This window comes from Bos grunniens, chromosome 3, assembly GCF_055505025.1.
Source record: "Bos grunniens cultivar Pamir isolate PY7600 chromosome 3, Bosgru_T2T1.0, whole genome shotgun sequence".
Taxonomy (NCBI): Eukaryota; Metazoa; Chordata; class Mammalia; order Artiodactyla; family Bovidae; genus Bos; species Bos grunniens.
Genome location: NC_141167.1, coordinates 113,020,755 through 113,047,152, shown reverse-complemented (window position 1 = coordinate 113,047,152; position 26,398 = coordinate 113,020,755). Strand labels below are relative to the sequence as shown.

The 26,398-nt window shown below is 44.7% G+C and overlaps 1 protein-coding gene across 8 annotated transcripts; it reads left to right on the top strand.

Moving 5' to 3' along the window:
* Positions 1 to 767: 767 nt before the first annotated feature.
* Positions 768 to 26,016, top strand: LOC147376871 (SLAM family member 9-like). Of its 8 annotated transcripts, XM_086393609.1 has the most exons (8): positions 12,560 to 12,633; positions 12,865 to 12,996; positions 20,554 to 20,895; positions 23,048 to 23,320; positions 23,599 to 23,699; positions 23,841 to 23,943; positions 24,046 to 24,312; positions 25,593 to 26,016. In XM_086393609.1, exons 3-8 carry the CDS (start codon positions 20,577 to 20,579, stop codon positions 25,670 to 25,672), a joined length of 1,143 nt encoding a protein of 380 aa, XP_086249735.1. In that variant the 5' UTR covers positions 12,560 to 12,633; positions 12,865 to 12,996; positions 20,554 to 20,576; the 3' UTR covers positions 25,673 to 26,016. The 8 variants fall into 8 exon arrangements, 7 of the variants coding, with proteins under 7 accessions (XP_086249734.1, XP_086249739.1, XP_086249733.1 ...); XM_086393608.1 differs by lacking the exons at positions 12,560 to 12,633; positions 12,865 to 12,996 and adding an exon at positions 768 to 1,022; XM_086393607.1 differs by lacking the exon at positions 12,865 to 12,996 and having other exon boundaries at positions 12,505 to 12,633.
* The last annotated feature ends 382 nt before the right edge of the window (positions 26,017 to 26,398 follow it).

Sequence of the window (26,398 nt, the reverse complement as noted above, 5' to 3'; positions counted from 1 at the left end):
AAGGCTTTGGCATAGTCAATAAAGCAGAAGTAGATTTTTTCTGGAGCTCTCAGCTTTTTTTTTTTTTTAAGATTCAACGGATGTTGACAATATGATCTCTGGTTCCTCTGCCTTTTCTAAATCCAACTTGAACATCTGGATGTTCTCAGTTCATGTACTGTTGAAGCCTGGCTTGGAGAATTTTGAGTATTACTTTGCTAGGGTGTGAGATGAGTGCAATTGTGTGGTACTTTGAACATCCTTTGGCATTGACTTTCTTTGGGATTGGAATGAAAACTGACCTTTTCCAGTCCTGTGGCCACTTCTGAATTTTCCAAATTTGCTGGCATATTGAGTATAGCACTGAAGGAGGAAACCGTAGGGCCTGGACTCCATCGTAGGCCTGTTCAGTGCTGGCCAAGCTTGGCCACCTTTTCCGTGGACTCTGAACTCTGTGCTCAGTGCCTATGGAAACGACATACCAACAGAAGGATAAGACCCCCTCCGGACAAAGGAACCTTGAGAGTCGTATCTAGGTTACTCATCACCTAAGAGAAAACATATGCTAATCACCCCTGTCTCCGGACAGGTCATAAATTTTTTTTCTGTACTTATCAGAGTATAACCTTGGCTTATTGATTAATGACCAATTGTTTAACTGTTTAAGCACATGACACATGAGTGATGGGGCTATTGTGATCGTATCTACCTTTCTTTGTTTATGCAGGTTTCAAGGAATTTGGGGAGATGGGTTTGAGCACCTACACATAGGGTATAAAAGGTTTTCACAGAAGCTGATCAGGGTCCTTGGCTAAGAGGAGATTACCTTGGGCCCACCAGTGTAATAAACTGCTCTTCACTATCTGCATCATCCTTCTGAGTGAGTTTGTTTCCCGGAAGGCGTGGCTACAACAGCACTTTATAGCATCATCTTTCAGGATTTGAAAGAGCTCAACCGGAATTCCATCACCTCCACTATCTTTGTTTGTAGTGATGTTTCCTAAGGCCCAGTTGACTTTGTGTTCCAGGATGTCTGGCTACAGGTGAGTGATCACACCATCATGGTTATCTGAGTCATTAGGACTTTTTTTTTTGGTATAGTTCTTCTGTGTATTCTTGCCACCTCTTCTTAATATTTTCTGCTTCTATTAGGTCCATACCATTTTTGTCCTTTATTGTGCCCATCTTTGCATGAAATGTTCCTTTGGTATCTCTAACTTTCTTGAAGAGATCTCTAGTCTTCCATTCCATTATTTCCCTCTATTTCTTTGCATTGATCACTTTAGGAGGCTTTCTTATCTCTCCTTGCTATTCTTTGGAACTCTATATTCAGATGGGTATATCTTTTCTTTTTGCCTTCGCCTTTAGCTTCCCTTCTTTTCTCAACTATTTGTAAGGCCTCCTCAGGCAACCATTTTGCCTTTTGCATTTCTTTTTCTTGGGGATGATCTTGATCACTTTGTTGACTATGTACAGTTGCCTCCTGTACAATGTCACAAACCTCCAGCCATAGTTCTTCAGGTACTCTGTCTGTCAGATCTAATCCCTTGAATTCATTTCTCACTTCCATTGTGTAATTGTAAAGGGATTTGATTTAGGTCATACCTGGATGGTCTAGAGGTTATCCCTATTTTCTTCAATTTAAGTCTGAATTTTGCAGTAAGGAGTTCATGATCTGAGCCACAGTCAGCCCCTGGTCTTGTTTTTGTTGACTGTATGGAAATTCTCCATTTTCAGTTGCAAAGAGTATAATCAATCTGATTTCAGTATTGACCATCTTATGATGTCCATGTGTAGAGTAATTTCTTGTGTTGTTGGAAGAGGGTATTTGCTATGACCAGTGCAGTCTCTTGGCAAAACTCTGTTAGCCTTTGTGCTGCTTCACTTTGTACTCCAAGGCCAAACGTGCCTGTTACTCCAGGTATCTTACTACTTTTGCATTCCAGGCCCCTATGATGAAAAGGACATCTTTTTTTTGGTGTTAGTTCTAGAAGGTCTTGTAGGTCTTCATAGAACCATCCAGCTTCAGCTTCTTCAGCATTAGTGGTTGGGGCATAGAGTTGGATTACTGTGATATTGAATGGTTTACAATGGAAACGAACAGAGGTCATTTTGCCATTTTTGAGATTGCACCCAAGTACTGCATTTCAGACTCTTGCTGACTGTGAGGGCTACTCCATTTTTTTCTAAGGGATTCTTGCCCACAGTAGTATACATAATGGTCATCTGAATTACATTTGCCCATTCCAGTCCATTTTAGTTCACTGATTCCTAAAATGTCGATGTTCACTCTTGCCATTTCCTATTTGACCACTTCCAATTAACCTCAATTCATGGACCTAACATTCCAGATGGCTCTGCATCATCTTCCTTTACAGTATCAGACTTTACTTTCATTACCAGTCACATCCACAACTAGGCGTTATTTTAACGTTGGCTCTGTCTCTTCATTCTTTCTGGAGTTATTTCTCCACTGCTCTGCAGTAGAATATTGGGCACCTATCGACCTGGGGAGTTCATCTTTCAGTGTCATATCTTTTTGTCTTTTCATACTGTTCATGGGGTTCTCAAGGCAAGAATATTGAGGTGGCTTGCTATTCCCTTCTCCAGTGGATCACATTTTGTCAGAAGTCTCTGCCATGACCTGTTCATCTTGGGTGATCCTACACAGCATGGCTCATAGTTTCATTGAGTTAGACAAGGCTGTGATCCATGTGATCAGTTTGGTTAGTTTTCTGTGATTGTGATTTTCATTCTGTCTGCCCTCTGATGAAGGATAAGAGGCTTATGGAAGCTTCCTGATGGGAGAGACTGACTGTAGGGGAATCTGGGTCTTATTCTAATGCACGGGGCAATGTTCAGTAAACCTTTAGTCCAATTTGCTGTTGATGGGTTGGGCTGTGTTCCCTCCCTGTTGTTTAGCCTGAGACCAAACTATGGTAGGAGTAATGACGACCTCTTTCAAAAGGACTTACTCCTGCACTGTTGTATTCAGTGCCCCTAATCTCACAGCAGGCCACTGTCAACCCATGCCTTCGCTAGAGACTCCTGGACACTCACAGGCAAGTCTGGCCCAGTCTCTTATAAGGACACTGCCTCTTTCTCCTGGCTCCTGGTACACACAAGGTTTTGCTTGTGCTCTCCAAGAGTCTGTTTCTCCATTCCTGTGGGAGTTCTGTAATCAAATCTCACTGGCCTCCAAGGTCAAATTCCCTGGGATTTCTCAGTCCCTTTACCAGATTTCCAGGTTGGGAATCTGTTGTGGGTTCTTAAGAACTTTCTTAACAGTGCAAGAATTTCTTTGGTATAATTGTTCTGCAGTTTGTGCATTGTCTGCTCAGCAGCTTTATGGTGGGGCTAATGGTGACTTCCTCCAAGAGGGCTTATGCCACATGCTTCATATCCCAGGTCTGCTGCAGCCAGACCCCCTGTCCCTGTGGCAGGCCACTGCTGATCTGTGCCTCTGTAGGAAACACTCAAAAACTCAAAGTCAGGTCTGGCTCAGTATCTGTCGAGTCACTGGGTCCTGGTGGTTAGGGGTGAAATAATTCCTTTCATCTTGCCTTGGGAAGCTGGCTTCTTTTTAATTGACAGTGTAATAGCTGCAACTTCTTGTATCTTGAGATTCATATATTTACTTAGGCTGTAACATTAGGGGACTTGAAAACTTCAGGATGGTGGAGTGTGTAGTTTTAGTTAACATTCAATGAGTGCTTCTTGGGTGCTAAGTTCTCTTCTAATATTTGACATGTATTAATTCATTAGTCCTCACAACAGCTTTATGAGATGGATATTTTAAAAAATCATTTCTACTCTATGGACAGAATGGACACTCTATGTCCTGTGGTCAGAGAAGCCTGGTGGGCTACAGTCCATAGGGTAGCAAAGAGTCACACAACTGAAGTGACTTAGCTTGAATAGAAGAGGAAACTGAAGTACAAAGAGATTAAGTAGCTCGCTCTGAGTTTTGTAGTCAATGAGAATTTTAACCCAGGAAGTCTAAGAGGAAGGAGAGGAAGGGGAGGACAATTAGAATAGCACCTCTTCCCATAGAGAGCTTCTCCAGAGGCTGTTCATGCTGATGATGTGCAATCCAGAGAGACAGAATGTCTCCTTAAATTTGTGTCTCCTTAAATTTGGGGATCAGTGGTCCTCAATCTTTTTGGTACCAGGACCGTTTTTGTGAAAGACAATTTTTCCACAGAGCGGGGGTTGGGGGATGGTTTTGGGGTGATTCAAGTGCAGTAGGGTTTGTGCTCCTTTGAGAATCTAATGCCACTGCTGACCTGACCAGAGGTGGAGCTCAGGTGTTAATGCGAGCGATGGAGAGCTGCTGAAAATACGGATGAAACTTTGCTTACTTGCCCACTGCTCACCTCCTGCTGTATGGCCCAGTTCCTAACAGGCCATGGACTGGTACTGGTCCATGGCCCAGGGGTGGGGAACCCCTGCTCTAGGTGCCTCTCTCACTTCACTCTATTACTGGACCTGTGGCTAGAACATAGCTGTCTAGAGAGGAGCTGCAGGATGTGGGGCCAAGAATGGTTGCCAAGTCCAGATAAAAGGTCTTACAACCTAGGAGCCAGGGACTGAATATGTCTCCCCAACATTTACATGTTGAAATCTAACTCCAAATATGATGGTATTAGGAAGTGGGAGATGATGAGGTCAGGAGACTGGAGCCCTCAAGAATGGAATTAGTGTCCGTATACAGGAGATCCCAGAGTTTGTGCCATGTGAGGACACAATGAGAAGATGATTGTCTATGAATCAGGAAGTAGACTCTCACCAGACACCATATCTGCTGGTGACTTAAACCTTGACTTCTAGCTTCCAGAACTGTGAGAAGTAAATTTCTTATTTATAAGGAACCCAGTCTATGATATTTTTGTTTTAATGGCCCAAATGGACTAAGACAACAGACAAAAGGCAGTGGTGATCCAGCAGGTGTTTTTAAAAAATAATTTTATTTATTTTTGGCTGTGCTGGGTCTTCATTGTTCCTTGGACGTTTTGTCTAAGTGTGGCAAGTGGAGGCTACTCTAGTTGAGGTGCACATACTTCTTATTGCATTGGCTTCTCTTGTTGTGGAGCACAGGCTCTACGGTGCTTGGTCTTTAGTAGTTGTGGCATGTGGGTTCAGTAGTTGTGGTGCATGGGCTTAGTTGCTCCGCAGCACATGGCATCTTCCTGGATCAGAGATCAAACCCATGTCTCCTGCATTGGCAGATGGATTCCTTACCACTGAGTCAGCAGAGAACGCTTTAACATGTGTTTTTAAACAGAAGCATGGCATGATTCAAGGACTTGTAGAAAGCTTACTCCAACAGCAGTAGTGAAAGGTGGATGGAAGGAATGAGACTGCAGTATAAGAAGACAGGTAAGGGGCTTTTAGGGAGCCCAGGTAAGAGCATAAAAGTAGGGACAGCCTGCGTGGGAGGAGAGAACAAAGGTATTGATAATAATAAAAATAATCACTAAGGTAAGGCTTTGTACTTGGAGCTTTTTCTCCTTTTCTCTTTTTGTCTTTAATTTCTTTCAAAATTTTAATATGTTTTCTCTTTTAATTCTCAAATCAACCCTACTTCACTGATGCCCCTGTTATCCCCATTTTAGAGATGAGGAAAAGTGTAAGTGAAGCCGCTCAGTTGTGTCCGACTCTTTGCAATCCTATGGGCCATAACCTACAGGGCTCCTCCATCCATGGAATTTCCCAGGCAAGAAAACTGGAGTGGGTCGCCATTTCCTTCTCCAGGGGATCTTCCTGACCCAGGGATCAAACCTCGGTCTCCCGTATTGCAGCCAGATGCTTTACCGTCTGAGCCACCAGGGAAGCCAACTGAGGCTTATTGAGGGAAATGTCATTGGAAGGGCCTTCTTTGAAGTTGTGAACATAGATGAGTCTTGTGATACATAGACTCCAAATGAAGCATCATTTAAGTATAGTAATTAAGTACAGTAAAAATCTAAAGTAATGTGAATTTTGATATAATGTAGTCAGCAAATGGGGTCTTGTATTATCCTAGCCCTTGTGCTCATACAGGGAAGGCTAATGTTCTCATTGGGCTGTGGATGCAAAGGCACCTAGTGCTGGGAAGCAGAGAGGAGGGAGGTTGGTCCCAGCATCTCCAGTTTCTCTGTGTCCTTGAACCAAACCAGCAAAGGGTACAAATGCCTGGAAAATGTCTCCAATCCCAGCTGCTGTCCTGAATCCAGCCAGTCATAGGCTTTTATCTACTGGGCATTGCCCTCAGATAGCATCAAACGCCAGCCTGGGCTATGATTTGGTTCCTGAAGCCACAGTGCTAAATTTAGTTGCATAGACTCAACATGAACCCCTAGTCAGTTCATCATGAACTCTGCAATTAAGGTGACCCTGCATTTTACACAACTGCACTTTTTTGGGACTTTACTTTTAACGTTGTGTGGGGTTTTAATATGAATAAACTCCTAAAGATTGGAATAATATGAAAAGAGTATAGAATTTTGACAAGTTCAAAACTCTTTACACCTAAATGGAAAGGGAGTTAAATATCTTAAGAACAAAAGAAATGCAAAAGAAAAATCAAGTTCTGTAGCTGTAGGTAGGGGAAGAATTAGGTAATACCACAGCGAGCAAGTTGAATCTAGAGGACACAAGCCATGAGACCAGCATTTTAGAGGGCATCAGCAAAGCAAGTAAATAGAACCTCAGCTAACATCTCAGTGATGCCTGGTCATTAAGCAACTGTCTTTGGCTGAGAGGACTTCCTTGATAGCTCAGTAGTAAAAGAATTTGCCTGCAATGTAGGAGATGCAGGTGTGATCCCTGGGTCAGGAAGATCCCCTGGAGAATGAAATGGCAACCTACTCCAGTATTCTTGCCTGGAGAATCCCAAGGACAGAGAAGCCTGGTAGGCTACAGTCCCACTCCAAAGAGTGGGACGTGACTAAGTGACTAAACCACTTGGCTGAGAAGGTTCCCCAAGGAATAACTGGTCTTGAGACTATTATTTCCTTTGTAGTTATGAATCTTTCAGTCCTGGAAAGACAAAGGATTCAGAATAGACATGTTCAAGACATTAATTAATACACTTGTTTAAGCATATGTATTGTTTGAGAAATTTAGCTTATTAAAGTAATAATTAACTTTGTGGTTCTGATTTGAACTATGTAGTTGAGTAATTGATTTACATTTAGGATTTTAGTTGGAATTATATATGAGGTGTTGAGTATTTTAAAGCAAATTAAGAATTATCATAATTAAAACTTTAATGGGTTAGATTTATAAGCCTTCTTTAAGTATTTGGGAGGGCTTATTTGTTGATCAGAACTTTAAAAGGAAATTAAATATATAATACTTGATAGTGAGATGTGAAGTTCTTGTTGTTCAATTGCCTGGTCTTGTCCAACTCTTTGCTACCCCATGGACTGTAGCACACCAGACCTCCCTGTCCTTCACCTTCTCCCGGAGTTTGCCCAACTTCATGTCTATTGCATCAGAGATGCCATCGAGCCATCTCATCCTCTGACTCCCTCTTCTTCTTCTGCCCTCAAGCCTTCCCAGCATCAGGGTCTTTTCCAATGAGTCAGCTGTTCACATCAGGTGACCAAAATATTAGAACTTCAGCCTCAGCATCAATCCTTCCAATGAGAATTCAGGGTTGATTTCCTTTAAGATTGACTGATTTGATCTCTTTGCTCTCCAAGGAACTCTCAAGAGTCTTCTCCAGCACCACAGTTCAAAGGCATCAATTCTTTGGTGCTCTGCCTTCTTTACAGTCCAGCTCTCACGACCATACGTGACCACTGAAGAGACGATAGCCTTGACTATACAGACCTTTGTTGGCAAACCGATGTCTTTGCTTTTCAATATACTGTCTAGGTTTGTCATAGCTTTCCTGCCAAGAAACAACCATCTTCTGATTTCATGGCTGCAGTCACCATCCACAGTGCTTTTAGAGCCCAAGAAGAGGAAATCTGTCACTACTTCTACATTTTCCCCTTCTATTTGCCATGATATGATGGAGCAGGATGCCATGATCTTAGTTTTTTTAATATTTAATTTTAAGCTGGCTTTTTCACTCTCCTTCACCCTCATCAAGAGGTTTAGTTCCTCTTTGTTTTCTTCCATTTAGTTCAGTTCAGTCGTTCAGTCATGTCTGACTCTTTGCAACCCCAAGGACTGCAGCACACCAGGCCTCCCTGTCCATGACCAACTCGCAGAGCTTACTCAAACTCATATCCATTGAGTCAGCGATGCCATCCAATCATGTCATCCTCTGTTGACCCCTTCTCCTCCAGCCCTCAATCATTAGAGGGGTATCATTTGCATATACAAGGTTGCTGATGTTTCTCCAGTCTATCTTGATTCCAGCTTGTAACTCATCCAGCCCAGCATTTCTCATGATGTGCTCAGCGTGTAAGTTTAATAAACAGGGTGACCAAAAAAAAAAGCCTTGTACTCCTTTCTCAATCCTGAACCAGTCAGTTTTTCCATAAAGGGTTCTAACTTACTTCTTGACCTGCATACAGGTTTCTCAGGATACAGGTAAGATGGTCTGGTATTCCCATCTCTTTAAGAGGGTTCTATAGTTTGTTATGAGCCACACAGTCAAAGGCTTTAGTGTAGTTGATGAAACAGAGGTAGATGTTTTTCTGGAATTCCCTTGTTTTCTCTATGATCTAGCAAATGTTGGCAATTTTTTCTCTAATTCTTCTCTCTTTTTTAAACCCAGCTTAGACATCTGGAGAAGGAAATGGAAACCCACTCCAGTACTCTTGCCTGGAGAATCCCATGGAGGGAGGAGTCTGGTAGGCTACAGTCCATGGGGTCGCAAACAGTCGGACACGACTGAGAGACTTCACTTTAGACATCTGGAAGTTCTTGGTTCATGTAATCCTGAAGCCTAGCTTGTAAGATTTTGAGCATGACCTTACCAGCATGGGAAATGAGTGCAATTGTCCCATGATTTGAATATTATTTAGTGCTGCCCTTCTTGGGAAATGGAATGAGGAGTGACTTTTTCCAGTCCTGTGGCCATTGCTGGGTCTTCCAGATTTGCTGACATATTAAGTGCAGCATTTTGATAGCATTGTCTTTTAGGGTTTTAAATAACTTTAAAGCAATTCCACTAGCTTTATTGACAGCAGTGCTTCCTAAGGCCTGCTTGACTTCATGCACTAGAATGACTGTCTCTGGGTGACTGACCACACTGTCATGCTTACTGGGGTCATTGAGATATTTTTTGTACAGGTCTTTTGTGTATTCTTTCTGTCTCTTCTTGATCTCTTCTGCTTCTTCTAGGTCTCTACCATTACTGTCCTTTATTGTGCCCATCTTTGGGTGAAATGTTCCCTTGACATATGTATAGTTTTATTGAGGAAAACTCGAGTCTTTCCCCTTCTGTTGTTTTCCTCCATTTCTTTGCATTGTTCATTGAAGAAGGCCTTCTTGTCTCTCCTTGCCATCCTCTGGAACCCCGTGTTTAGTTGGGTGTGCCTTTCCCTTTCTCCCTTGCTTTTTGTTTCTCTTCTTTCCTCAGCTATTTGTAAAGCCTCCTCAGATAACCACTTTGCCTTCTTGCATTTCTTCTTCTTTGGGATGACTTTGGTCACTGTCTTCTGTACAATATTATAGATCTCCATCCATAGTTCTTCAGGCACATTTGTTACTGGATCTAATTCCTTGAATCTATCCTTCATCTCCACTGCATCTTCATAGGGGATTTGATTTAGGTTTTACCTGGCTAGCCTAGTGGTTTTCACCACTTTGTTTAAACCTGAATTTTTCTATGAGAAGCTGATGGTCTGAGCCACAGTCAGTTCTGGGTCTTATTTTTGCTGACTATATACAGCTTCTCCATCTTTGGCTACAAATAATGTAATCAGTTCGATTTCAGTATGGACCATTTGGTGATGTCCATATATAAAGTCATCTCTTGTGTTGTTGAAAAAGGGTGTTTGCTATGACCAGTGCATTCTCTTGGCACAATTTTGTTAGCTTTTGCCCTGCTTCCTTTTGTACTCCAACGTCAAACTTGCCTGCTACTCCAGGTATCTCTTGACTTCCTACTTTTGCATTCCAATCCCCAATTATGAATAGAACATCTTTATTTTATGTTAGTTCTAGGTGGTCTTCTAGGTCTTCATAGATCCGATCAACTTTAGCTTCTTCAGCATTGGTGGTAAGGGCATAGACTTGAATTATTATGATGTTGAATGGCTTGCCTTGGAAAGGAACTGAGATCATTCTTTTTTTTTTTTTTTTTTGAGGTTGCACCCAAGTACTGCATTTCAGATTCATTTGTTGATTATGAGGGCTATTCCATTTTTTCTTTGTGATTCTTACTCCAATAGTAAATATAATGGTCATCTGAATTAAATTAGCCCATTCCTGTCCATTTTAGTTCACTGATTCCTAAGATGTTGATGTTTATTCTTATCATCTCCTGTTTGACCACATCCAATTTACCTTGATTCATGAACCTAGCATTCCAGGTTCCTATGCAATACTGTTCTTTGCAACATTGGATTTTACTTTCATCATCAGATACATCCACAATTGAGCATTATTTCTGCTTTGGCCCAGCCACTTCATTCTTCCTGGGGCTTAGTAGCTGTCCTCTGCTCTTCCCCTTTAGCATATCGGACACCTTCAGACCTGGGAGACTCATCTTTTGCTGTCATATCCTTTTGTCTTTTTATACAGTTCATGAAGTTCTCATGGCAAGTATAGTGGAGTGGTTGGCCATTCCCTCCTCCAGTGGATCATGTTTTGTGAGAATTCTCCACTATGACATGTCCATCTAGGGTGGCCCTGCATGGCATGGCTCATAGCTTCATTGAGTTATGCAAGCCCCTTTGCCATGACAAGGCAGTGGTCTGTGAATAGGTTGAAGTCCTTAAGAGAATCAATTTATACATTTGTAAAATCAGTCAAATATTATCAAAAGTCCCTAAAAAGGTTTGTTAAAAGTTTCTTGATTAGTAACTAGACCAACATGATTTGTAAGCTGAACTGGCCTTAAGGCTGACCAAGGTTTTTAATTTATTTTTAATAAACTGAATATGAATTCTTAAAAATATAGCCTATGAATGATTTTCTATGCACTAAAACCATCTTTAGGGAAATAAATGGTAATGGGGGAGTCTTATTGATTGGAAAGTAGTTTGCTAAGATCACAGGGCTAGGAAGCAGCAGAGGCAGGATTCAGATCAAAAAGTTTCCCACCTATCCCACTGCACCCAATCCCCAGGCTAAGTCATCCACATCGCTTTATTTTTCTATTGATGTGACTTTCTTTCCCACTAGCCTATGAGCAACATGCTTGCAGAGACTTCTTTTCATCTTTGAATCAGCAGTCTCAGCGCAATGTCTTGAATAAATGAGTGAGGAGAACCCAGGGAGAATAGCATCCTAGAGCACCCTCAAGAGAAGGTTTCAAGCAGGGAGGGTTGCAATATCAAATTCCACCAAGCAGTCACATAAGATAAAAGCCAAAGGGTCCATGTGACCAATGGGAGACCACTTGTGACCTTTTAAAAGCAGCATGGATTCTCTTCAACTCTTGTCAGGACATATAGCCACCATACACTGATGACTAGGGAGATGCTTTTCAAAATTTGAGAAGTAAAGGAGCCAATGGGGGACACTAGTCAAATCACATCGTCATGGAGATGTCAGTGGAGTTTGCATAGCCTCGCAAAGCCATCGGGACTCTTAGGTGTGGAGAAGAAGGGAGGGATCTCTATACCTGCCCCAGCTCTACCTTTTCCCTCCATCCACCCATGGATCAGGAATCAGGCCAAGAGAGCAAAATAATATCTGGTAGTCCTCGTGGTTGGAGGTAGATGTGGGCCCAACAGTCTTTTCTCCTGGATCCTTCCAGCCTTGTTTCTGTGCTAAAGAAGGTACAGTATGTAGGAACTAAATTCATATTATATGCTGATACTGAGCTAGTCACTAGGAACTAAAAGATGAAAAAGGTAGACCCTACCATCAAGGAGCTGAGAGTATGCTGGGGAAAGAGTATGTGAGTAAGCAGACTTTTATAGTAAACAAGGTGAATGGGAGGAAACCGAGAGGCCCAGAAGAGGACACCTGCTCTAGCCTGGGGTTTCAGGGAAGTCTTTCCCAAGGTGGTCACAACTTTAATGAGAGAATGGGAGGGTGGTAGAGAAAGGTGAACTAGGTGGCAGGGACTAGGGTAGTCCAGTAAACCAAGTTGCAGCAACCATTTCCAGCAGTAAGAAATCGTGTGTGGGGAGTCCTAGACGGGAGACTTGGTGACAGAACATGAGACCAAGCTCAAGACGGGAAGCCAGCAGAGACTAAAGGATTTTGTCCTCCAGGACTGTGACCTTAGTTAGACTTTAGCTTATAAGGGGTGGGGGACCTTGGAAGGCTTTAAAGCAAGGCCGAGACATTGTCAGCTTTGGCTTTTAAATAGCTTACTCTGCTGCTTCTCATGCTTCTTTCTTTCATGTTCATTTTTACATCCTGTGACTCAAAAGCTACATGTGATTAAATTGAGCTCTAAAAATGGGAAATGAAAGTCTGTGGGCTGACATTTACACGCATACAGTCCATTGGCCGTCCTGAGGCGGGCCAGTCTGCTGTATAGAATGGGTTTTTCTTTCCTGTGGTCCTTGCTCCTCCTTGGTCTTCTCATTGGTGAGTCTGTCCCTGCCACTACCTCCCAGGCACCTCTACCTCCTTACACATTAGGTTTCTCTAGCAATAGGTCATTTTCACTGAAGATTTTGCTTCCCTGGGAGCCAGGCTGTGTGTAAGTGCTGGTATATGTGTGTGAGGCGGGGAGGGAAGTAGTGTGTGTGAGGTGTGTGTACTATCATCTCAGATCATGAAAACCCTGATTGTGTCTTGTCACTCTCACACTGCTAGTGAGTCACAAGGAGCCTGGACGTCCCCAGAGAGACTGAAGCTGGGGACTTGAGATAGAGGATCTGCCATAGTCAGTTCCTGGACCTCATCTGCATCTGCCATCTCAAGCATAATCTCTTCCCTTCTGCCCCTGTGAGTCACCTTTATTGTGAATTGGGCTTTCCTGTCCCACAAATGACATCTTTAGGTGATCTCGAACCTAGCACCTTGTGACAGGTCCTGTCCCTCTGAGTTCTTACTGCTCCTTCCCCTGTCCCCAAGGACCTGAGTGGTGGCAGAAGACAGGCTTGGGAACTGGAGGCCAGGGGAACAGAGCTCCTGAGAAACCCACGGTGAGGGACCAGGTTCTGCTCTTAGTCATCCGAGTTTCAGTCTTTCTTTCGTCCTCCTTTGGGAGGAATGCAGCTTGTATTAGTTATCAGGGTCACCTGACTTCAGGGTGGCCCCCACCCTAGCCTTTAGGATGTGCCCTAAGCCTGCCATAGAATCCCTTGCTGCTGCTGCTGCTAAGTCACTTCAGTCGTGTCCAACTCTGTGCGACCCCATAGATGGCAGTCCACCAGATTCCCCCATCCCTGGGATTCTCCAGGCAAGAACACTGGAGTGGGTTGCCATTTCCTTCTCCATTGCATGAAAGTGAAAAGTGAAAGTGAAATCGCTCAGTCGTGTCCGACTCTTAGCAACCCCATGGACTGCAGCCTACCTAGAGGTGTTTAAAACTTGGCAGTTTATAAAGAACTTTTACTCAAATTTAAAATAGTCTGATTCCCCCAACAATCTTGTGGTATAGGCAGAAAGTATTAAGCCCACTTTACAGAAGATGAACTAAGACATGAGGCGACACCTTCTGGCACACAGCTGGTGACCTGTGAGAATGGAAGTCAGTGCAGCTGTTGGAATGCAGAAGCAACAAGGAAACTCAGACCATACTGTCTCCAGCCACATTCACAGAACTGAAAACTCAGAGAACGGATTCCTGTCAGGTTCCCCTTGCCGCCACTTTCCTGTCCTCCCACAGAGTAAATGAATCAATGAGCTTCGCTTCCTCTGTGGTGTCCAGGTCAGGCCCTTGGAGATCATTGTCCATGGGGGCTTCCTTTGGGCACATGAAGAAATGGGTGAGACAGATCTTGCCTTAAAAAAAAGTTCATATTTCTTGGGTTCAGTTCCAGAACTATCTATTGAGGCCTCTCGTGTGCTGGTGCTGGGCTGTGTGTGATGGGGTAGAGGTGAGTGGTACGCAGGGAGGAATGAGGTGGGGTGCAGTCCTGCTGTTGGCAGCACAGGGTAGTCGACAGAGCATCAGCTTTGCAGGCAGGCGAACTTGGGTTTCATGTGGACTCTGCTGCTTCCAATAGACAGTGACTCTGGGCAAGTAGGCTTTTTAAGCTCTTTGAGTCTCATGGTCTTCATCTGTGAAGTGGGAATAAGATATTGACCTTACTAGATTGCTGTGAAGGTTAAATTAAATAATGTGCTTAATGCACTTGGCAGAGTGTCTGGCACCAATGATTCATGTCCTGAGCTGATCCTTTTCTGTCTCTTTCTCCCACTTGAATCCAGAAACAGGATTCAGAAAAGGAAGCTCTGCACACATCCCACTGCACCTAGCCACTTGGCTAAACCATCAGCCTTACTCAACTTTATTGCTCGGATAACAATTCCCTTCTACCTTCTTCTCTCCTTGGGGAACTCATGAGCTATGGGGAAAGACAAACAACACAGCTATTTGTATGAAGCAGAATGAAGTAAGCCAACAAACAAGCCAACAAAAAGCACAGTTTAGTTCAGTTCAGTCGCTCAGTTGTGTCTGACTCTTTGCGACCCCATGGACGGCAGCATGCCAGGCTTCCCTTTCCATCACCAACTTCCGGAGCCTACTCAAGCTCATGTCCATTGAGTCGTGATGCCATCCAACCATCTCATCCTCTGTTGTCCCCTTCTCCTCCCACCTTCAATCTTTCCCAGCATTAGGATCTTTTCCAATGAGTCAGCTCTTCACATCAGGTGGCCTAAGTATTGGTGCTTCAGCTTCAGCATCAGTGCTTCCAGTGAATATTCAGGACTGATCTGCTTTAGGATGGACTGGTTTGATCTCCTTGCAGTCCAAAGGACTCTCAAGAGTCTTCTTCAACACCACAGTTCAAAAGCATCAATTCTTTAGAGCTCAGCTTTCTTTATAGTCCAACTCTCACATCCATACACGTCTACTGAAAAAAACCATAGCTTTGACTAGATGGACTTCTGTCGGCAAAGTAATATCTATGCTTTTTCATATGCTGTCTAGGTTTGTCATAGCTTTTCTTCCAAGGAGCAAGCGTCTTTTAATTTCATGGCTGCAGTCACCATCTGCAGTGCTTTTGGAGCCCAAGAAAATAAACTCTGTCACTGTTTCCATTTTCCCCCCATCTATTAGTAACAGGCAAATTTGGCCTTGGAATACGGAATGAAGCAGGGCAAAGACTAATAGAGTTTTGCCAAGAAAATGCCCTGGTCATAACAAACACCCTCTTCCAACAACACAAGAGAAGACTCTATACATGGACATCACCAGATGGTCAACACCGAAATCAGATTGATTATATTCTTTGCAGTCAAAGATGGAGAAGCTCTATACGGTCAGCAAAAACAAGACCAGGAGCTGACTGTGGCTCAGATCATGAACTCCTTATTGCCAAATTCAGACTTAAATTGATGAAAGTAGGGAAAACCACTAGACCATTCAGGTATGACCTAAATCAAATCCCTTATGATTATACAGTGGAAGTGAGAAATAGATTTAAGGGCCTAGATCTGATAGATAGAGTGCCTGATGAACTATGGAATGAGGTTCGTGACATTGTACAGGAGACAGGGATCAAGACCATTCCCATAGAAAAGAAATGCAAAAAAGCAAAATGGCTGTCTGGGGAGGCCTTACAAATAGCTGTGAAAAGAAGAGAAGCGAAAAGCAAAGGAGAAAAGGAAAGATATAAACATCTGAATACAGAGTTCCAAAGAATAGCAAGAAGAGATAAGAAAGCCTTCTTCAGTGATCAATGCAAAGAAATAGAGGAAAACAACAGAATGGGAAAGACTAGAGATCTCTTCAAGAAAATCAGAGATACCAAAGGAACATTTCATGCAAAGATGAGCTCGATAAAGGACAGAAATGGTATGGACCTAACAGAAGCAGAAGATATTAAGAAGAGATGGCAAGAATACACAGAAGAACTGTACAAAAAAGATCTTCACGACCCAGATAATCACGATGGTGTGATCACTGACCTAGAGCCAGACATCCTGGAATGTGAAGTCAAGTGGGCCTTAGAAAGCATCACTATGAACAAAGCTAGTGGAGGTGATGGAATTCCAGTTGAGCTATTCCAAATCCTGAAAGATGATGCTGTGAAAGTGCTGCACTCAATATGCCAGCAAATTTGGAAAACTCAGCAGTGGCCACAGGACTGGAAAAGGTCAGTTTTCATTCCAATCCCAAAGAAAGGCAATGGCAAAGAATGCTCAAACTACCACACAATTGCACTCATCTCACACACTAGTAAAGTAATGCTCAAAATTCTCCAAGCCAGGCTTCAACAATACGTGAACCGTGAACTTCCAGATGTTCAAGCTGGTTTTAGAAAAGGCAGAGGAACCAGAGATCAAATTGCCAACATCCGCTAGATCATAGAAAAAGCAAAAGAGTTCCATAAAAACATCTATTTCTGCTTTATTGACTATGCCAAAGCCTTTGACTGTGTGGATCACAATAAACTGTGGAAAATTCTGAAAGAGATGGGAATACCAGACCACCTGATCTGCCTCTTGAGAAATCTGTATGCAGGTCGGGAAGCAACAGTTAGAACTGGACATGAAACAACAGACTGGTTCCAAATAGGAAAAGGAGTTCATCAAGGCTGTATATTGTCACCTTGTTTATTTAACTTACATGCAGAGTACATCATGAGAAACGCTGGACTCGAAGAAACACAAACTGGAATCAAGATTGCAGGGAGAAATATCAATAACCTCAGATATGCAGATGACACCACCCTTATGGCAGAAAGTGAAGAGGAACTCAAAAGCCTCTTGATGAAAGTGAAAGTGGAGAGTGAAAAAGTTGGCTTAAATCTCAACATTCAGAAAACGAAGGTCATGGCATCTGGTCCCATCACTTCATGGGAAATAGATGGGGAAACAGTGGAAACAGTGTCAGACTTTATTTTTCTGGGCTCCAAAATCACTACAGATGGTGACTGCAGCCATGAAATTAAAAGACGCTTATTCCTTGGAAGGAAAGTTATGACCAACCTAGATAGCATATTCAAAAGCAGAGACATTACTTTGCCAACAAAGGTTCGTCTAGTCAAGGCTATGGTTTTTCCTGTGGTCATGTATGGATGTGAGAGTTGGACTGTGAAGAAGGCTGAGTGCCGAAGAATTGATGCTTTTGAACTGTGGTGTTGGAGAAGACTCTTGAGAGTCCCTTGGACTGCAAGGAGATCCAACCAGTCCATTCTGAAGGAGATCAGCCCTGGGATTTCTTTGGGAGGAATGATGCTAAAGCTGAAACTCCAGTACTTTGGCCACCTCATGTGAAGAGTTGACTCATTGGAAAAGACTCTGATGCTGGGAGGGATCGGGGGCAGGAGGAGAAGGGGACGACAGAGGATGAGATGGCTGGATGGCATCACTGAGTTGATGGATGTGAGTCTGAGTGAACTCCGGGAGTTGGTGATGGACAGGGAGGCCTGGCGTGCTGCGATTCATGGGGTCGCAAAGAGTCGGACATGACTGAGCGACTGAACTGATCTGATCTGATCTGATGAGACTGGACGCTGTGATCTTAATTTTTTGAATGTTGAGTTTTTAGCCAGTTTTTCCACTCTCCTTTTCACTTTCAACAAGAGGCTCTTTAGTTCTTTGCTTTCTGCCATAAGAGTGGTGTCATCTGCGTGTCCATGGTTATTGATATTTCTCCTGGCAATCTTGATTCCAGCTTGTGCTTCATCCAGCCTGGCATTTCACATGATGTACTCTGCTGCTGCTGCTAAGTCATTTCAGTAGTGTCCAACTCTGTGCGACCCCATAGATGGCAGCCCACCAGGCTCCTCCATCCCTGGGATTCTCCAGGCAAGAACACTGGAGTTGGTTACCATTTCCTTCTCCAATGCATGAAAGTGAAAAGTGAGAGTGAAGTTGCTCAGTTGTGTCTGACTCTTAGCCACCCCATGGACTGCAGCCTACCAGGCTCCTCCGTCCTTGGGATTTTCCAGGCAAGAGTACTGGAGTGGGTTGCCATTGCCTTCTCCGATGTACTCTGCATATAACTTAAATAAGCAGGGTGACAATATACAGCCTTGATGTACTCCTTTCCCAGTTTGGAACCAGTCTGTTGTTCCATGTCCCGTTCTAACTGTTACTTCTTAACCTGCATACAGATTTCTCAGGCGGCAAATCAGGTGGTCTGGTATTCTCATCTCCTGAAGAATTTTCCACAGTTTGTTGTGATCCACACAGTCAAAGGCTTTGGTGTAGTTAATAAAGCAGAAGTAGTTATTTTCCTAAACTCACTAGTTTTTTCGATCATCCAACAGATGTTGGCAATTTGATCTCTGGTTCCTCTGCCTTTTCTAAATCCAGCTTGAACATCTGGAAGTTCTCGGTTCATGTACTATTGAAGCCTGGCTTGGAGAAATTTGAGCATTACTTTGCTAACATGTGAAATGAGTGCAATTGTGTGGTAGCTTGAACATTCTTTGGCATTGCCTTTCTTTGGGATTGGAATGAAAACTGACCTTTCCCAGTCCTGTGGTCACTGCTGAGTTTCCCAAATTTGCTGGCATATTGAGTGAAGCATTTTAACAGCATCATCTTTTAGGATTTGAAATAGCTCAGCTGGAATTCCATAACCTCCACTAGCTTTGTTCCTAGTGATGCTTCCATAGGCTGAAGGAAACTGGGAGGTAGGCATGGCTGGACCAGAAGTATGGAGCTCAGCTAAGGCCCCAGAAAGGAAGCAGCTCTTGAACTAAGCTTAAGGAATCACTGTACTCAAGGGTGAGCATAGCTCCTTGATCAAGGGTGGAATTCTTCCAAGCTGGACTGAAGGTTCTGGGCCAACTTGGGACAGGAAGATCCATCTGGTGTCAGCACTGCCTTGGCATGCTTCCAGTCAACTTGCACATTCCTCCAAGTGGAGCCAGAAGAGCTGCATGGGAAGAAGGAACAGCAGGTCATAGGGTGGATTCTATGGTGGGCACATGGGACACTGCATGTCCCCCAGTGTGGAGTGCCCACCCACAGCATAGCAAGCTCTCTCCTACTCCTCGTCACCACAGCTACTATCACAGGACTTCTCAGTTCAACTTTCAGCAGAAAAGCCTGCACCAACTAACTTCAGTGACATTGAAAGAGTGAGTGAGTGTTAGTTGCTCAGTCGTGTCTGACTCTTTTCAACCCCATGGACTATAGACAGCCGGGTTCCTCTGCCCAGGGAACTCTCTAGGCAAGAATCCTGGAGTGGGTTGCCATTCCTTTCTCCAGGCGATCTTCCCAACCCAGAGATTGAACTCAGGTCTCCTGCATTGCAGGCAGATTCTTTACCATCTGAGGCACCAGGGAAACCCTCAGTGACAGTAAGTATCTTGAATAATACCATAGTGAGGTATTTACGTGATTGTCTCATTTAACACAAAATCCTGCAAGATGACAATCCTGTTTCACAGGTTAGAAAACTTGGACTCAGAGAGGTTAAGTAACCTGCCCAAGATCACACAGCTAGCACTTGGTAGAGCAAGGGCTTGAACTCGGGCAGTCTGGCTAGTGCTCTGGAGTTACACTCTTCTCTCAAGTGCATTATAGGCTGGTATCCAAATGCTTGTCCCTCTCACCATGCTTAACGTGGCCTGGCCAGCACAACACTAGTCCTCCTGCTCTAGAAAGATATGTTCCCAGATTCTGGCTGCACCTTAGAGGAGCTGGCTTTTGTCTCACAAGTGGCCAAATAAGCAATTATGGGGGATACTGCAAGGCAATTCTTGCATGGATGCGACTGGGCTGGATGATTTCTGTTCCTTTTCCCCGAATTGGCAAGAGATGGACTCACAGAAACAGTAGAGATTACCCAGCTCCCTCCCCCCACACCAGAGCCCCTCCCAAGGATTTTGCTTACTCTCCAGGACATTTAGTACCTGCAACCTTTAGGACAGCCTTCATTGATTATTTCCTTATATGTTAATTAATTAATATAAATGTGGAAGGAAACCATTGTGGTGTGGAGGTTGTTGTTTTTCAGTCACTGTCATGTCCGACTCTTTGCGATCCCAAGGACTGCAGCACACCAGGCTTCCCTATCTTCTACTACCTCCCAGAATTTGCTCAAACTCATGTCCATTGAGTCGGTGATGGACTCTTTCATCCTCTTACATCCCCTTCACCTTTTGCCCTCAATCTTTCCCACCATCAGGGTCTTTTCCAATGAGCTGGCTCTTTGCATCAGATGGCCAAAGTATTGGAGCTTCAGCTTCTGCATCAATCCCTCCTGAGTTCTAGTTCTGTCTATAACTAGCAGTGTTGTCTTGAGCAAGGCACCTATATTCTGTGGGTCTCTATTTTCTCACCTATAAAATAGGAATACTAATCATGGCCCTGACTCTCCTTCAGGCCTGCTGTGAGCCTTCAATGTAACAGGCTGTTCTCTGTCTGCAGGACCAGGGGCTTCCAGAGCCCCCATGGTGGTAACTGGGATCCTGGGGGGCTCTGTCACTCTGCCCCTGCAGCTGCAGGATGGACAGCAGGTGGAGAGCATCTCCTGGGTAAGTCGCTCAGTCCCTGGGGCAATAGCCACAGTAACCTTGGTAGAAGCTGGAGGACCAGACACCTTTCACCAGGAAGAATCACGGTACTGGGGTCGTCTGAGTGTGGTGGGCCCAGACCGCTCCCTGCAGATCAGCCACCTGAACTGGGCAGACGCGGGGTCCTACCGAGCCCACGTTAATCTTCGGAGCTCCCGCCTCACCCACACCAGGGAGTACAGCCTGCATGTCTATGGTGAGTGTCCGGGGTATGGCAACAGGTGGGTGTGTGCGTAGCCTGTCTTTCAGTCACTTTTATAGCCTTTCCCACTTCCCTTTTAGAAACAATTATAGTTTTCTTTCTAATTATGAGACTAACATGTGCTTAACTGAGAAAAACATAGAAAGTAGAGTTGCCTGGGAGAATATCCTAAAAAATGTTGATGGCTGGGATGTGTCCCAGACCAATTGCAGTTAAATCCCTGCGTTTGGGCAGAGAATGGGATTCTGGGCCCTGAGAACCAGCTTCTGCCACAACCGACTCATGAGGTCTTGAGCCTCCTCCTTGCTAAAATAGAATATTACCTTTCGTGAGAATAAAATTCACGGGAAAAACGCTTTGTAAAGCTCTGCACAGATGCAGGAGAACACTACTATCATATTCCTCAAGGAAATGTCAGTGATTGTTTTAGCAGGGGAAACTACAAAGAATACAGTGGGGCGGGGGTGCCAGGCACACACAGCAGCAATGTTGGCCAGTGAAGACACAGTCAGGTACTTTTAGATTTAGCCTGCTTATTACTTATGTAGAGAGGGAGAGGGGCCAAAGGGCTCAGATTCCTGGGTCCTCATCCCACAGCCCAGAAAGGATGACCCTGAGGCTAAAGGGGCCAGATGACCGTAATGGGAGTTGCTGAGAAACCAGTTCTAGACTGCAGAGAAGTTTCATAGTCAGCAGCTCTGTTCTGTGGGGATGGAGCAGGAAGCCTGGGACCTCAAGACAAAAACAGTCTCATGACAGCCTCCCAGGAGGGACCAGTGCGAGGCCTGTGGGAGATGGCTTCAAAGAAATGCCTCACAGGCCACGCACTTCTCATGTTCTGGGAGGATCACAAGGCCTTTGCAAGACTTGGATTAGATGTGATTCCAGTCTTTGCCTGAGGAACAAGGTTGCTGTGGATGGTAAGTTCACCAGGCAAGGTCACCAGGATGCTGTGGCTGGAAGGTACCAATGAATCATGAGGATGAACACAGGAAGATGAGTGATTGCAGGAAAGTGGAGAACCTTCTCATATAACTTCCTGGGTTATGGAACAGGGAATATTCCTATTATTAATAGATGAAGGTTTTTTTTTTTTTTTTTTAAACTTGGGTTGACAAAATTGCCCTGGTCAGGTTCACACAGTTGGGGTGAAAGCATTTCTGTCATAAATTGGCTTGGAATGACTATGGCCCATTCCTCAGACAGAGCAAGGGAACACTGGGTGGTGGGCTGTTGGGACCTGGGGTAGGGCTGTTCACCCAGAGATGGTGGGAGAGCCCCTCTCACTGTGCTGATGGCTGTTTTGGTAGGACAAGCTCAGTGTGGATTCTGAACAGGATATAAGGCTGTGCTAACTGATCAGAGTTGGGGTCTTCCAGAGATGGTTTCTGGGGCAACAGTTATGATAAAAGTCCAGATTTTAATGCTTCAAGGGCATTTCCCAAGTCACGGTTGTCCCACGACAGCTTTGCTGGCAGGTAGGAAAGTGCCAGTCACTCAGTGGTGTCCAACTGTTTATGACTCCATGGGCTATACAGTACATGGAATTCTCCAGGCCAGAATACTGGAGTGGGTAGCCTTTCCCTTCTCCAGGGGATCCTCCCAACCCAGGGATTGAAGCCAGGTCTCCGCATTACAGGCAGATTTTTTACCAGCTGAGCCACAAGGGAAGCCCAGGTAGGAAAAAGGGTTTTTATTTCTAGGCTAAAGAGATAGATAGCATATTAAAAAGCAGAGACGTTACTTTGCCGACAAAAGCCCATCTAGTCAAAGCTATAGTTTTTACAGTAGTCAGGTATGGATGTGAGAGTTGGACCATAAAAGAAAGCTGAACGCCAAAGAATTGATGCTTCTGAACTGTGGTGTTGAAGACCCTTGAGGGTCCCTTGGGCTGTAAGGAGATCAAACCTATCAATGAAGCTACTACTTCATACTATTGTTCTGAGAATCAGAGGAGATATTAAGTGACACGTCTTATAAAGTCCAAAGCTCTAGAATAGATGTGGGCGGATTCTACCTCTGTTGCTTGTTATGTGTATTCAAGGTGGTGCAGGGTCTTGGTGGCAGCACTTCCTACTTCTGCCCCATGAAGGGAAGGCCCAGAGCAGTTTCCCAGTCCTCAGCTGGTTCTTTTTCTGACACACAGAGCCGCTGGCCCAGCCCCGTGTCACAGTGAGCACCAGGATTAGTGGGAATGGACACTGCCTCATCATCCTGACATGCGTGGCAGAAAGCAGAGGAGGCACTGTGACCTACAGCTGGGCGCCCCTGGGACCCCAGACCGCTGTGTCCCATGGAGGGTCTGTCCTGAGTGTCAGCTTGCGGCCTGGGGATAGCGCGCTGAACTTCACCTGCATGGTCAAGAACCCAGTCAGTAACAGTAGCTCCCTTCCCATTTTGGTGCCGCCTTCATGCACAGGTACCTGGAATCCGAGCATGTACCCTACTTGACAACTCTGAAATGGAAGGTGGAGGAAGGAGTCCTGTCCCCTTCAGGCCCCGAGGAGAAAGGCAAACACTCAAGAGAGAGTGGGTGGGCCAGAGTGTGTCTCAGTGGTTGGGGAGAGGGAGACCCACTGGAGTCGAGGGGGAGGCTGGAGGGGTCTGGGCAGGAGGGGCTGGCTAGGATCTGTGGCTGCCCTGAACAGGCAGGGAGGCCCTGACGCAGAAGCTGTGGTTTTCTCTCTCCATCTGCAGGGCCAGGAGTCCAGGGTGGTGAGGAATCAGTAGGGGAGACAGTGATCGGCATCCTTGGGAAGTCAGGCACTCTGCCCCTGGAGGTCCCAGTGGGGCAGGAGGTAGAAAATGTTACCTGGAGCTCTCGAGGCCTTGTTGCTATTTTGCGACCAGGACCGGCAGGGGAGCCAATCCTGGTTGCTGGGACTCAGGGACCCTACAGCTAGTGACTGAGCACCCCCTGCCACAACTACTCTCTTCAGATCAGCTCCCTGAGACTGCAGGACTCTGGCCCCTATAGAGCCTGGATAACTCTGCATAGTCCCCCAGTCAACATCACCAAGGATTTCATCCTGCATGTCTATGGTGAGGGGGTTAGAGAGCTTACGTTTGAACTTGATCTTCCCTCTCCTCTGCTTGGCCAGCCTGGAGCCTTCTCATAGCTTGAACTTTCCTTTCTTGGCACAGAGAGACCGCAGGAGCCCAAAATCACAGCCAGCTCTCAGATCATGAAGGATGGGACCTGCTTCATCACTCTGGCCTGTTTGCTGGACCAGGCTGGAGAGGATGTTCAGTACAGCTGGGACCCCCAAGGCCAGGGGGCGGTTGTGTCACATGGGGGAACCACTCTCAGCATCTCCTGGAGATCTGGGGTCAGCGATAGCTATCACTGTACAGTCAAGAACCCCGTCAGCCAGAGCTCCAGCTCCATCTCCGTCAAGCCCCTCTGCTCAGGTAACCGCTTCCTTCTGAGAACCCTTCTTTCCCAGTCCAGATTCTCAGCATGCCTGCCTGCCTTCCTTGGGGTTCTGGGAATGATTGAAGAAAAGGAGGGCTGGGTTAGTTTGCAACAGGGAGCATCTCTGGGGTGGCCGGAGATGAGAACCTGGGAGCTCTGCTCACCTTCTGTCAGCCCTGTGCCTAGATGTGCAGCAGGCTCAGCTGGGTAATGGCTCGTTCCTGGGGCTCCCTGAGGAAAGCTGCTTCATTCACCCCATTCAGTGCTGCAGAGCCCCTGGAGGAGGGGCCCCAGACCTCCTCGCCTGTGAAGCTTCTGCCCTTCTCCTTGCCTGTAGCGTCTCTGAGAGGGCATTGGGACTCTGTTCCTCTGGTGGGCAAGGGTGGCTTCTCCTGGCTTTCACAGGCCACGGCAGGAAACCAGCTCAGTCCCAACACACCTGTCCCTCTTGTCTTCTCTGCTGACTTCTGAAGAGGTTGTCTCTGCTTCCTGTCTCTTGTTCCTCACTAACCATCCACTCTTCAACCCCTTGTGGCTGGTTTGTTCCAGGGGCATCCTGATGGCTGAGCTCATGGGTTACTCCTCAATTGTTATCCTTGACCTGCTTTCCTCAGCCACCTGGGCAGCTCTCTCCTGGACTTTTTCTTTCCAGCTATCATCCTTTTCAGGACTGATGCTGTCCTTTGCCCAGGCCTCTCCCTGCACCTCTTCTTTTCTTCCTGTTGCCAAAGGCAGAAAGTCAGACGTTATTTAGAACACTTATCTTCCCCATGCTACCTGCCCTTACTCACACCTTTCTTGCTTCACATATTCTTCACCTGGTCTCCTAACTTCTCTCCCCTCCCAATCACCCTCCTGATGGTGCTGCTAGGGGACTTCTAAGTGAAAGAAATGCTTGTGTTTCTTTTCTGCTTCAAACACTTTGGTGTCTGCCCAGTATCTAAAGTACAAATATTTTAGCACCTCTTTGTTCATAAGCAACACACATTTACAGAGCATTTTTAAGGCCTGTGTTGTTCTAGTCATTGAAGATACGGTGAAGAAGAGGTCTGGATAAATTCCCACCCCTTGGGGAACTCACAACCGTCACCACCTTCAGCTAACTCTAGTAAATGACTTTAGAACATGGAGCATGCTGTAAAATGGCCTTTGTGCATGCGTGTCTCCTCAACTGAATCATGACAAAGCCCACGCTTACCTTTCTCTGCACCTCCAATTCCCAGCTTGTAATAGATGTTTAAACTGTGATCCTAACCTGTGATCATTGTTAATTCAGGTTCCTTCCTACCCTGCTGCCTGAGGAAAGAGTTTCTTCTCTTTTTGATCCTGGGAGCTTTGCAGATTAAACAGATTTGAACTTGACATGTGGAAAAGCCAAGAGCAGGAATGTGAAAAGAAGGTCACTCTGTGAAATACAGATAAGAAAGTCTACACAGAGAAAGAAAGAGGAATGTGGCCTGATACCCAAATCTGCAGGTGTGAGAAAGAAACACTTGTATTGCTTAAAGCAGGAAACCAATTTTGTTTGCAAACTGAGTTCAAAACAATGAAGAAACAGCTATGTATTTTCTGTTTAAAACCATCTGCTTATGTTTTGTTTAATTGTGTTTTAACATGTTCAGAAAGAAAAGAGGCTTATTCAATTTAAGAAAAATTGAATGGTTTGAAATATAATGATAATAAAATTGTTAAATATTGTGCATAGATATTATTTTTTGTTAAAATTTATGTAAATGGGCTCAGAGGGCCCAGATTCAACTTAAATTTTGTCTCCTTGGAGCATTCTTTCACCACCTGATTTAAGCAAATCTTCCTGGGTCATTGTACCCAGTTGGTTTTGTCAAATTATCACAATTTGTAAGTATATATTAATTTGTTAGTTTACTTGTTTTTTGTCTATCTCCCCCACAAGACATTCAGCCATTGAGGGTTCTTGGCTCATGGTAGATATTTCAATATATCTATATTTTTAACACATGAATGACTAGGTGGATCAGAGTTGAGAAAATTCTTTTTAAGATTTGAGGACTATTAGGAAGATTCATAAAAATTGGAGTCCTATATGATTGTGTTTTTTTTTCC

Bases quoted from the DNA above. Each gene is read 5' to 3' on its own strand.
- LOC147376871 (XM_086393607.1), top strand. From the start codon at position 12,585: ATGGGTTTTTCTTTCCTGTGGTCCTTGCTCCTCCTTGGTCTTCTCATT. The intron at 23,944-24,045 runs GTGAGGGGGTTA...TTCTTGGCACAG, and splicing joins TTTCATCCTGCATGTCTATG to AGAGACCGCAGGAGCCCAAA. The intron at 24,313-25,592 runs GTAACCGCTTCC...TTGTTAATTCAG, and splicing joins CGTCAAGCCCCTCTGCTCAG to GTTCCTTCCTACCCTGCTGC.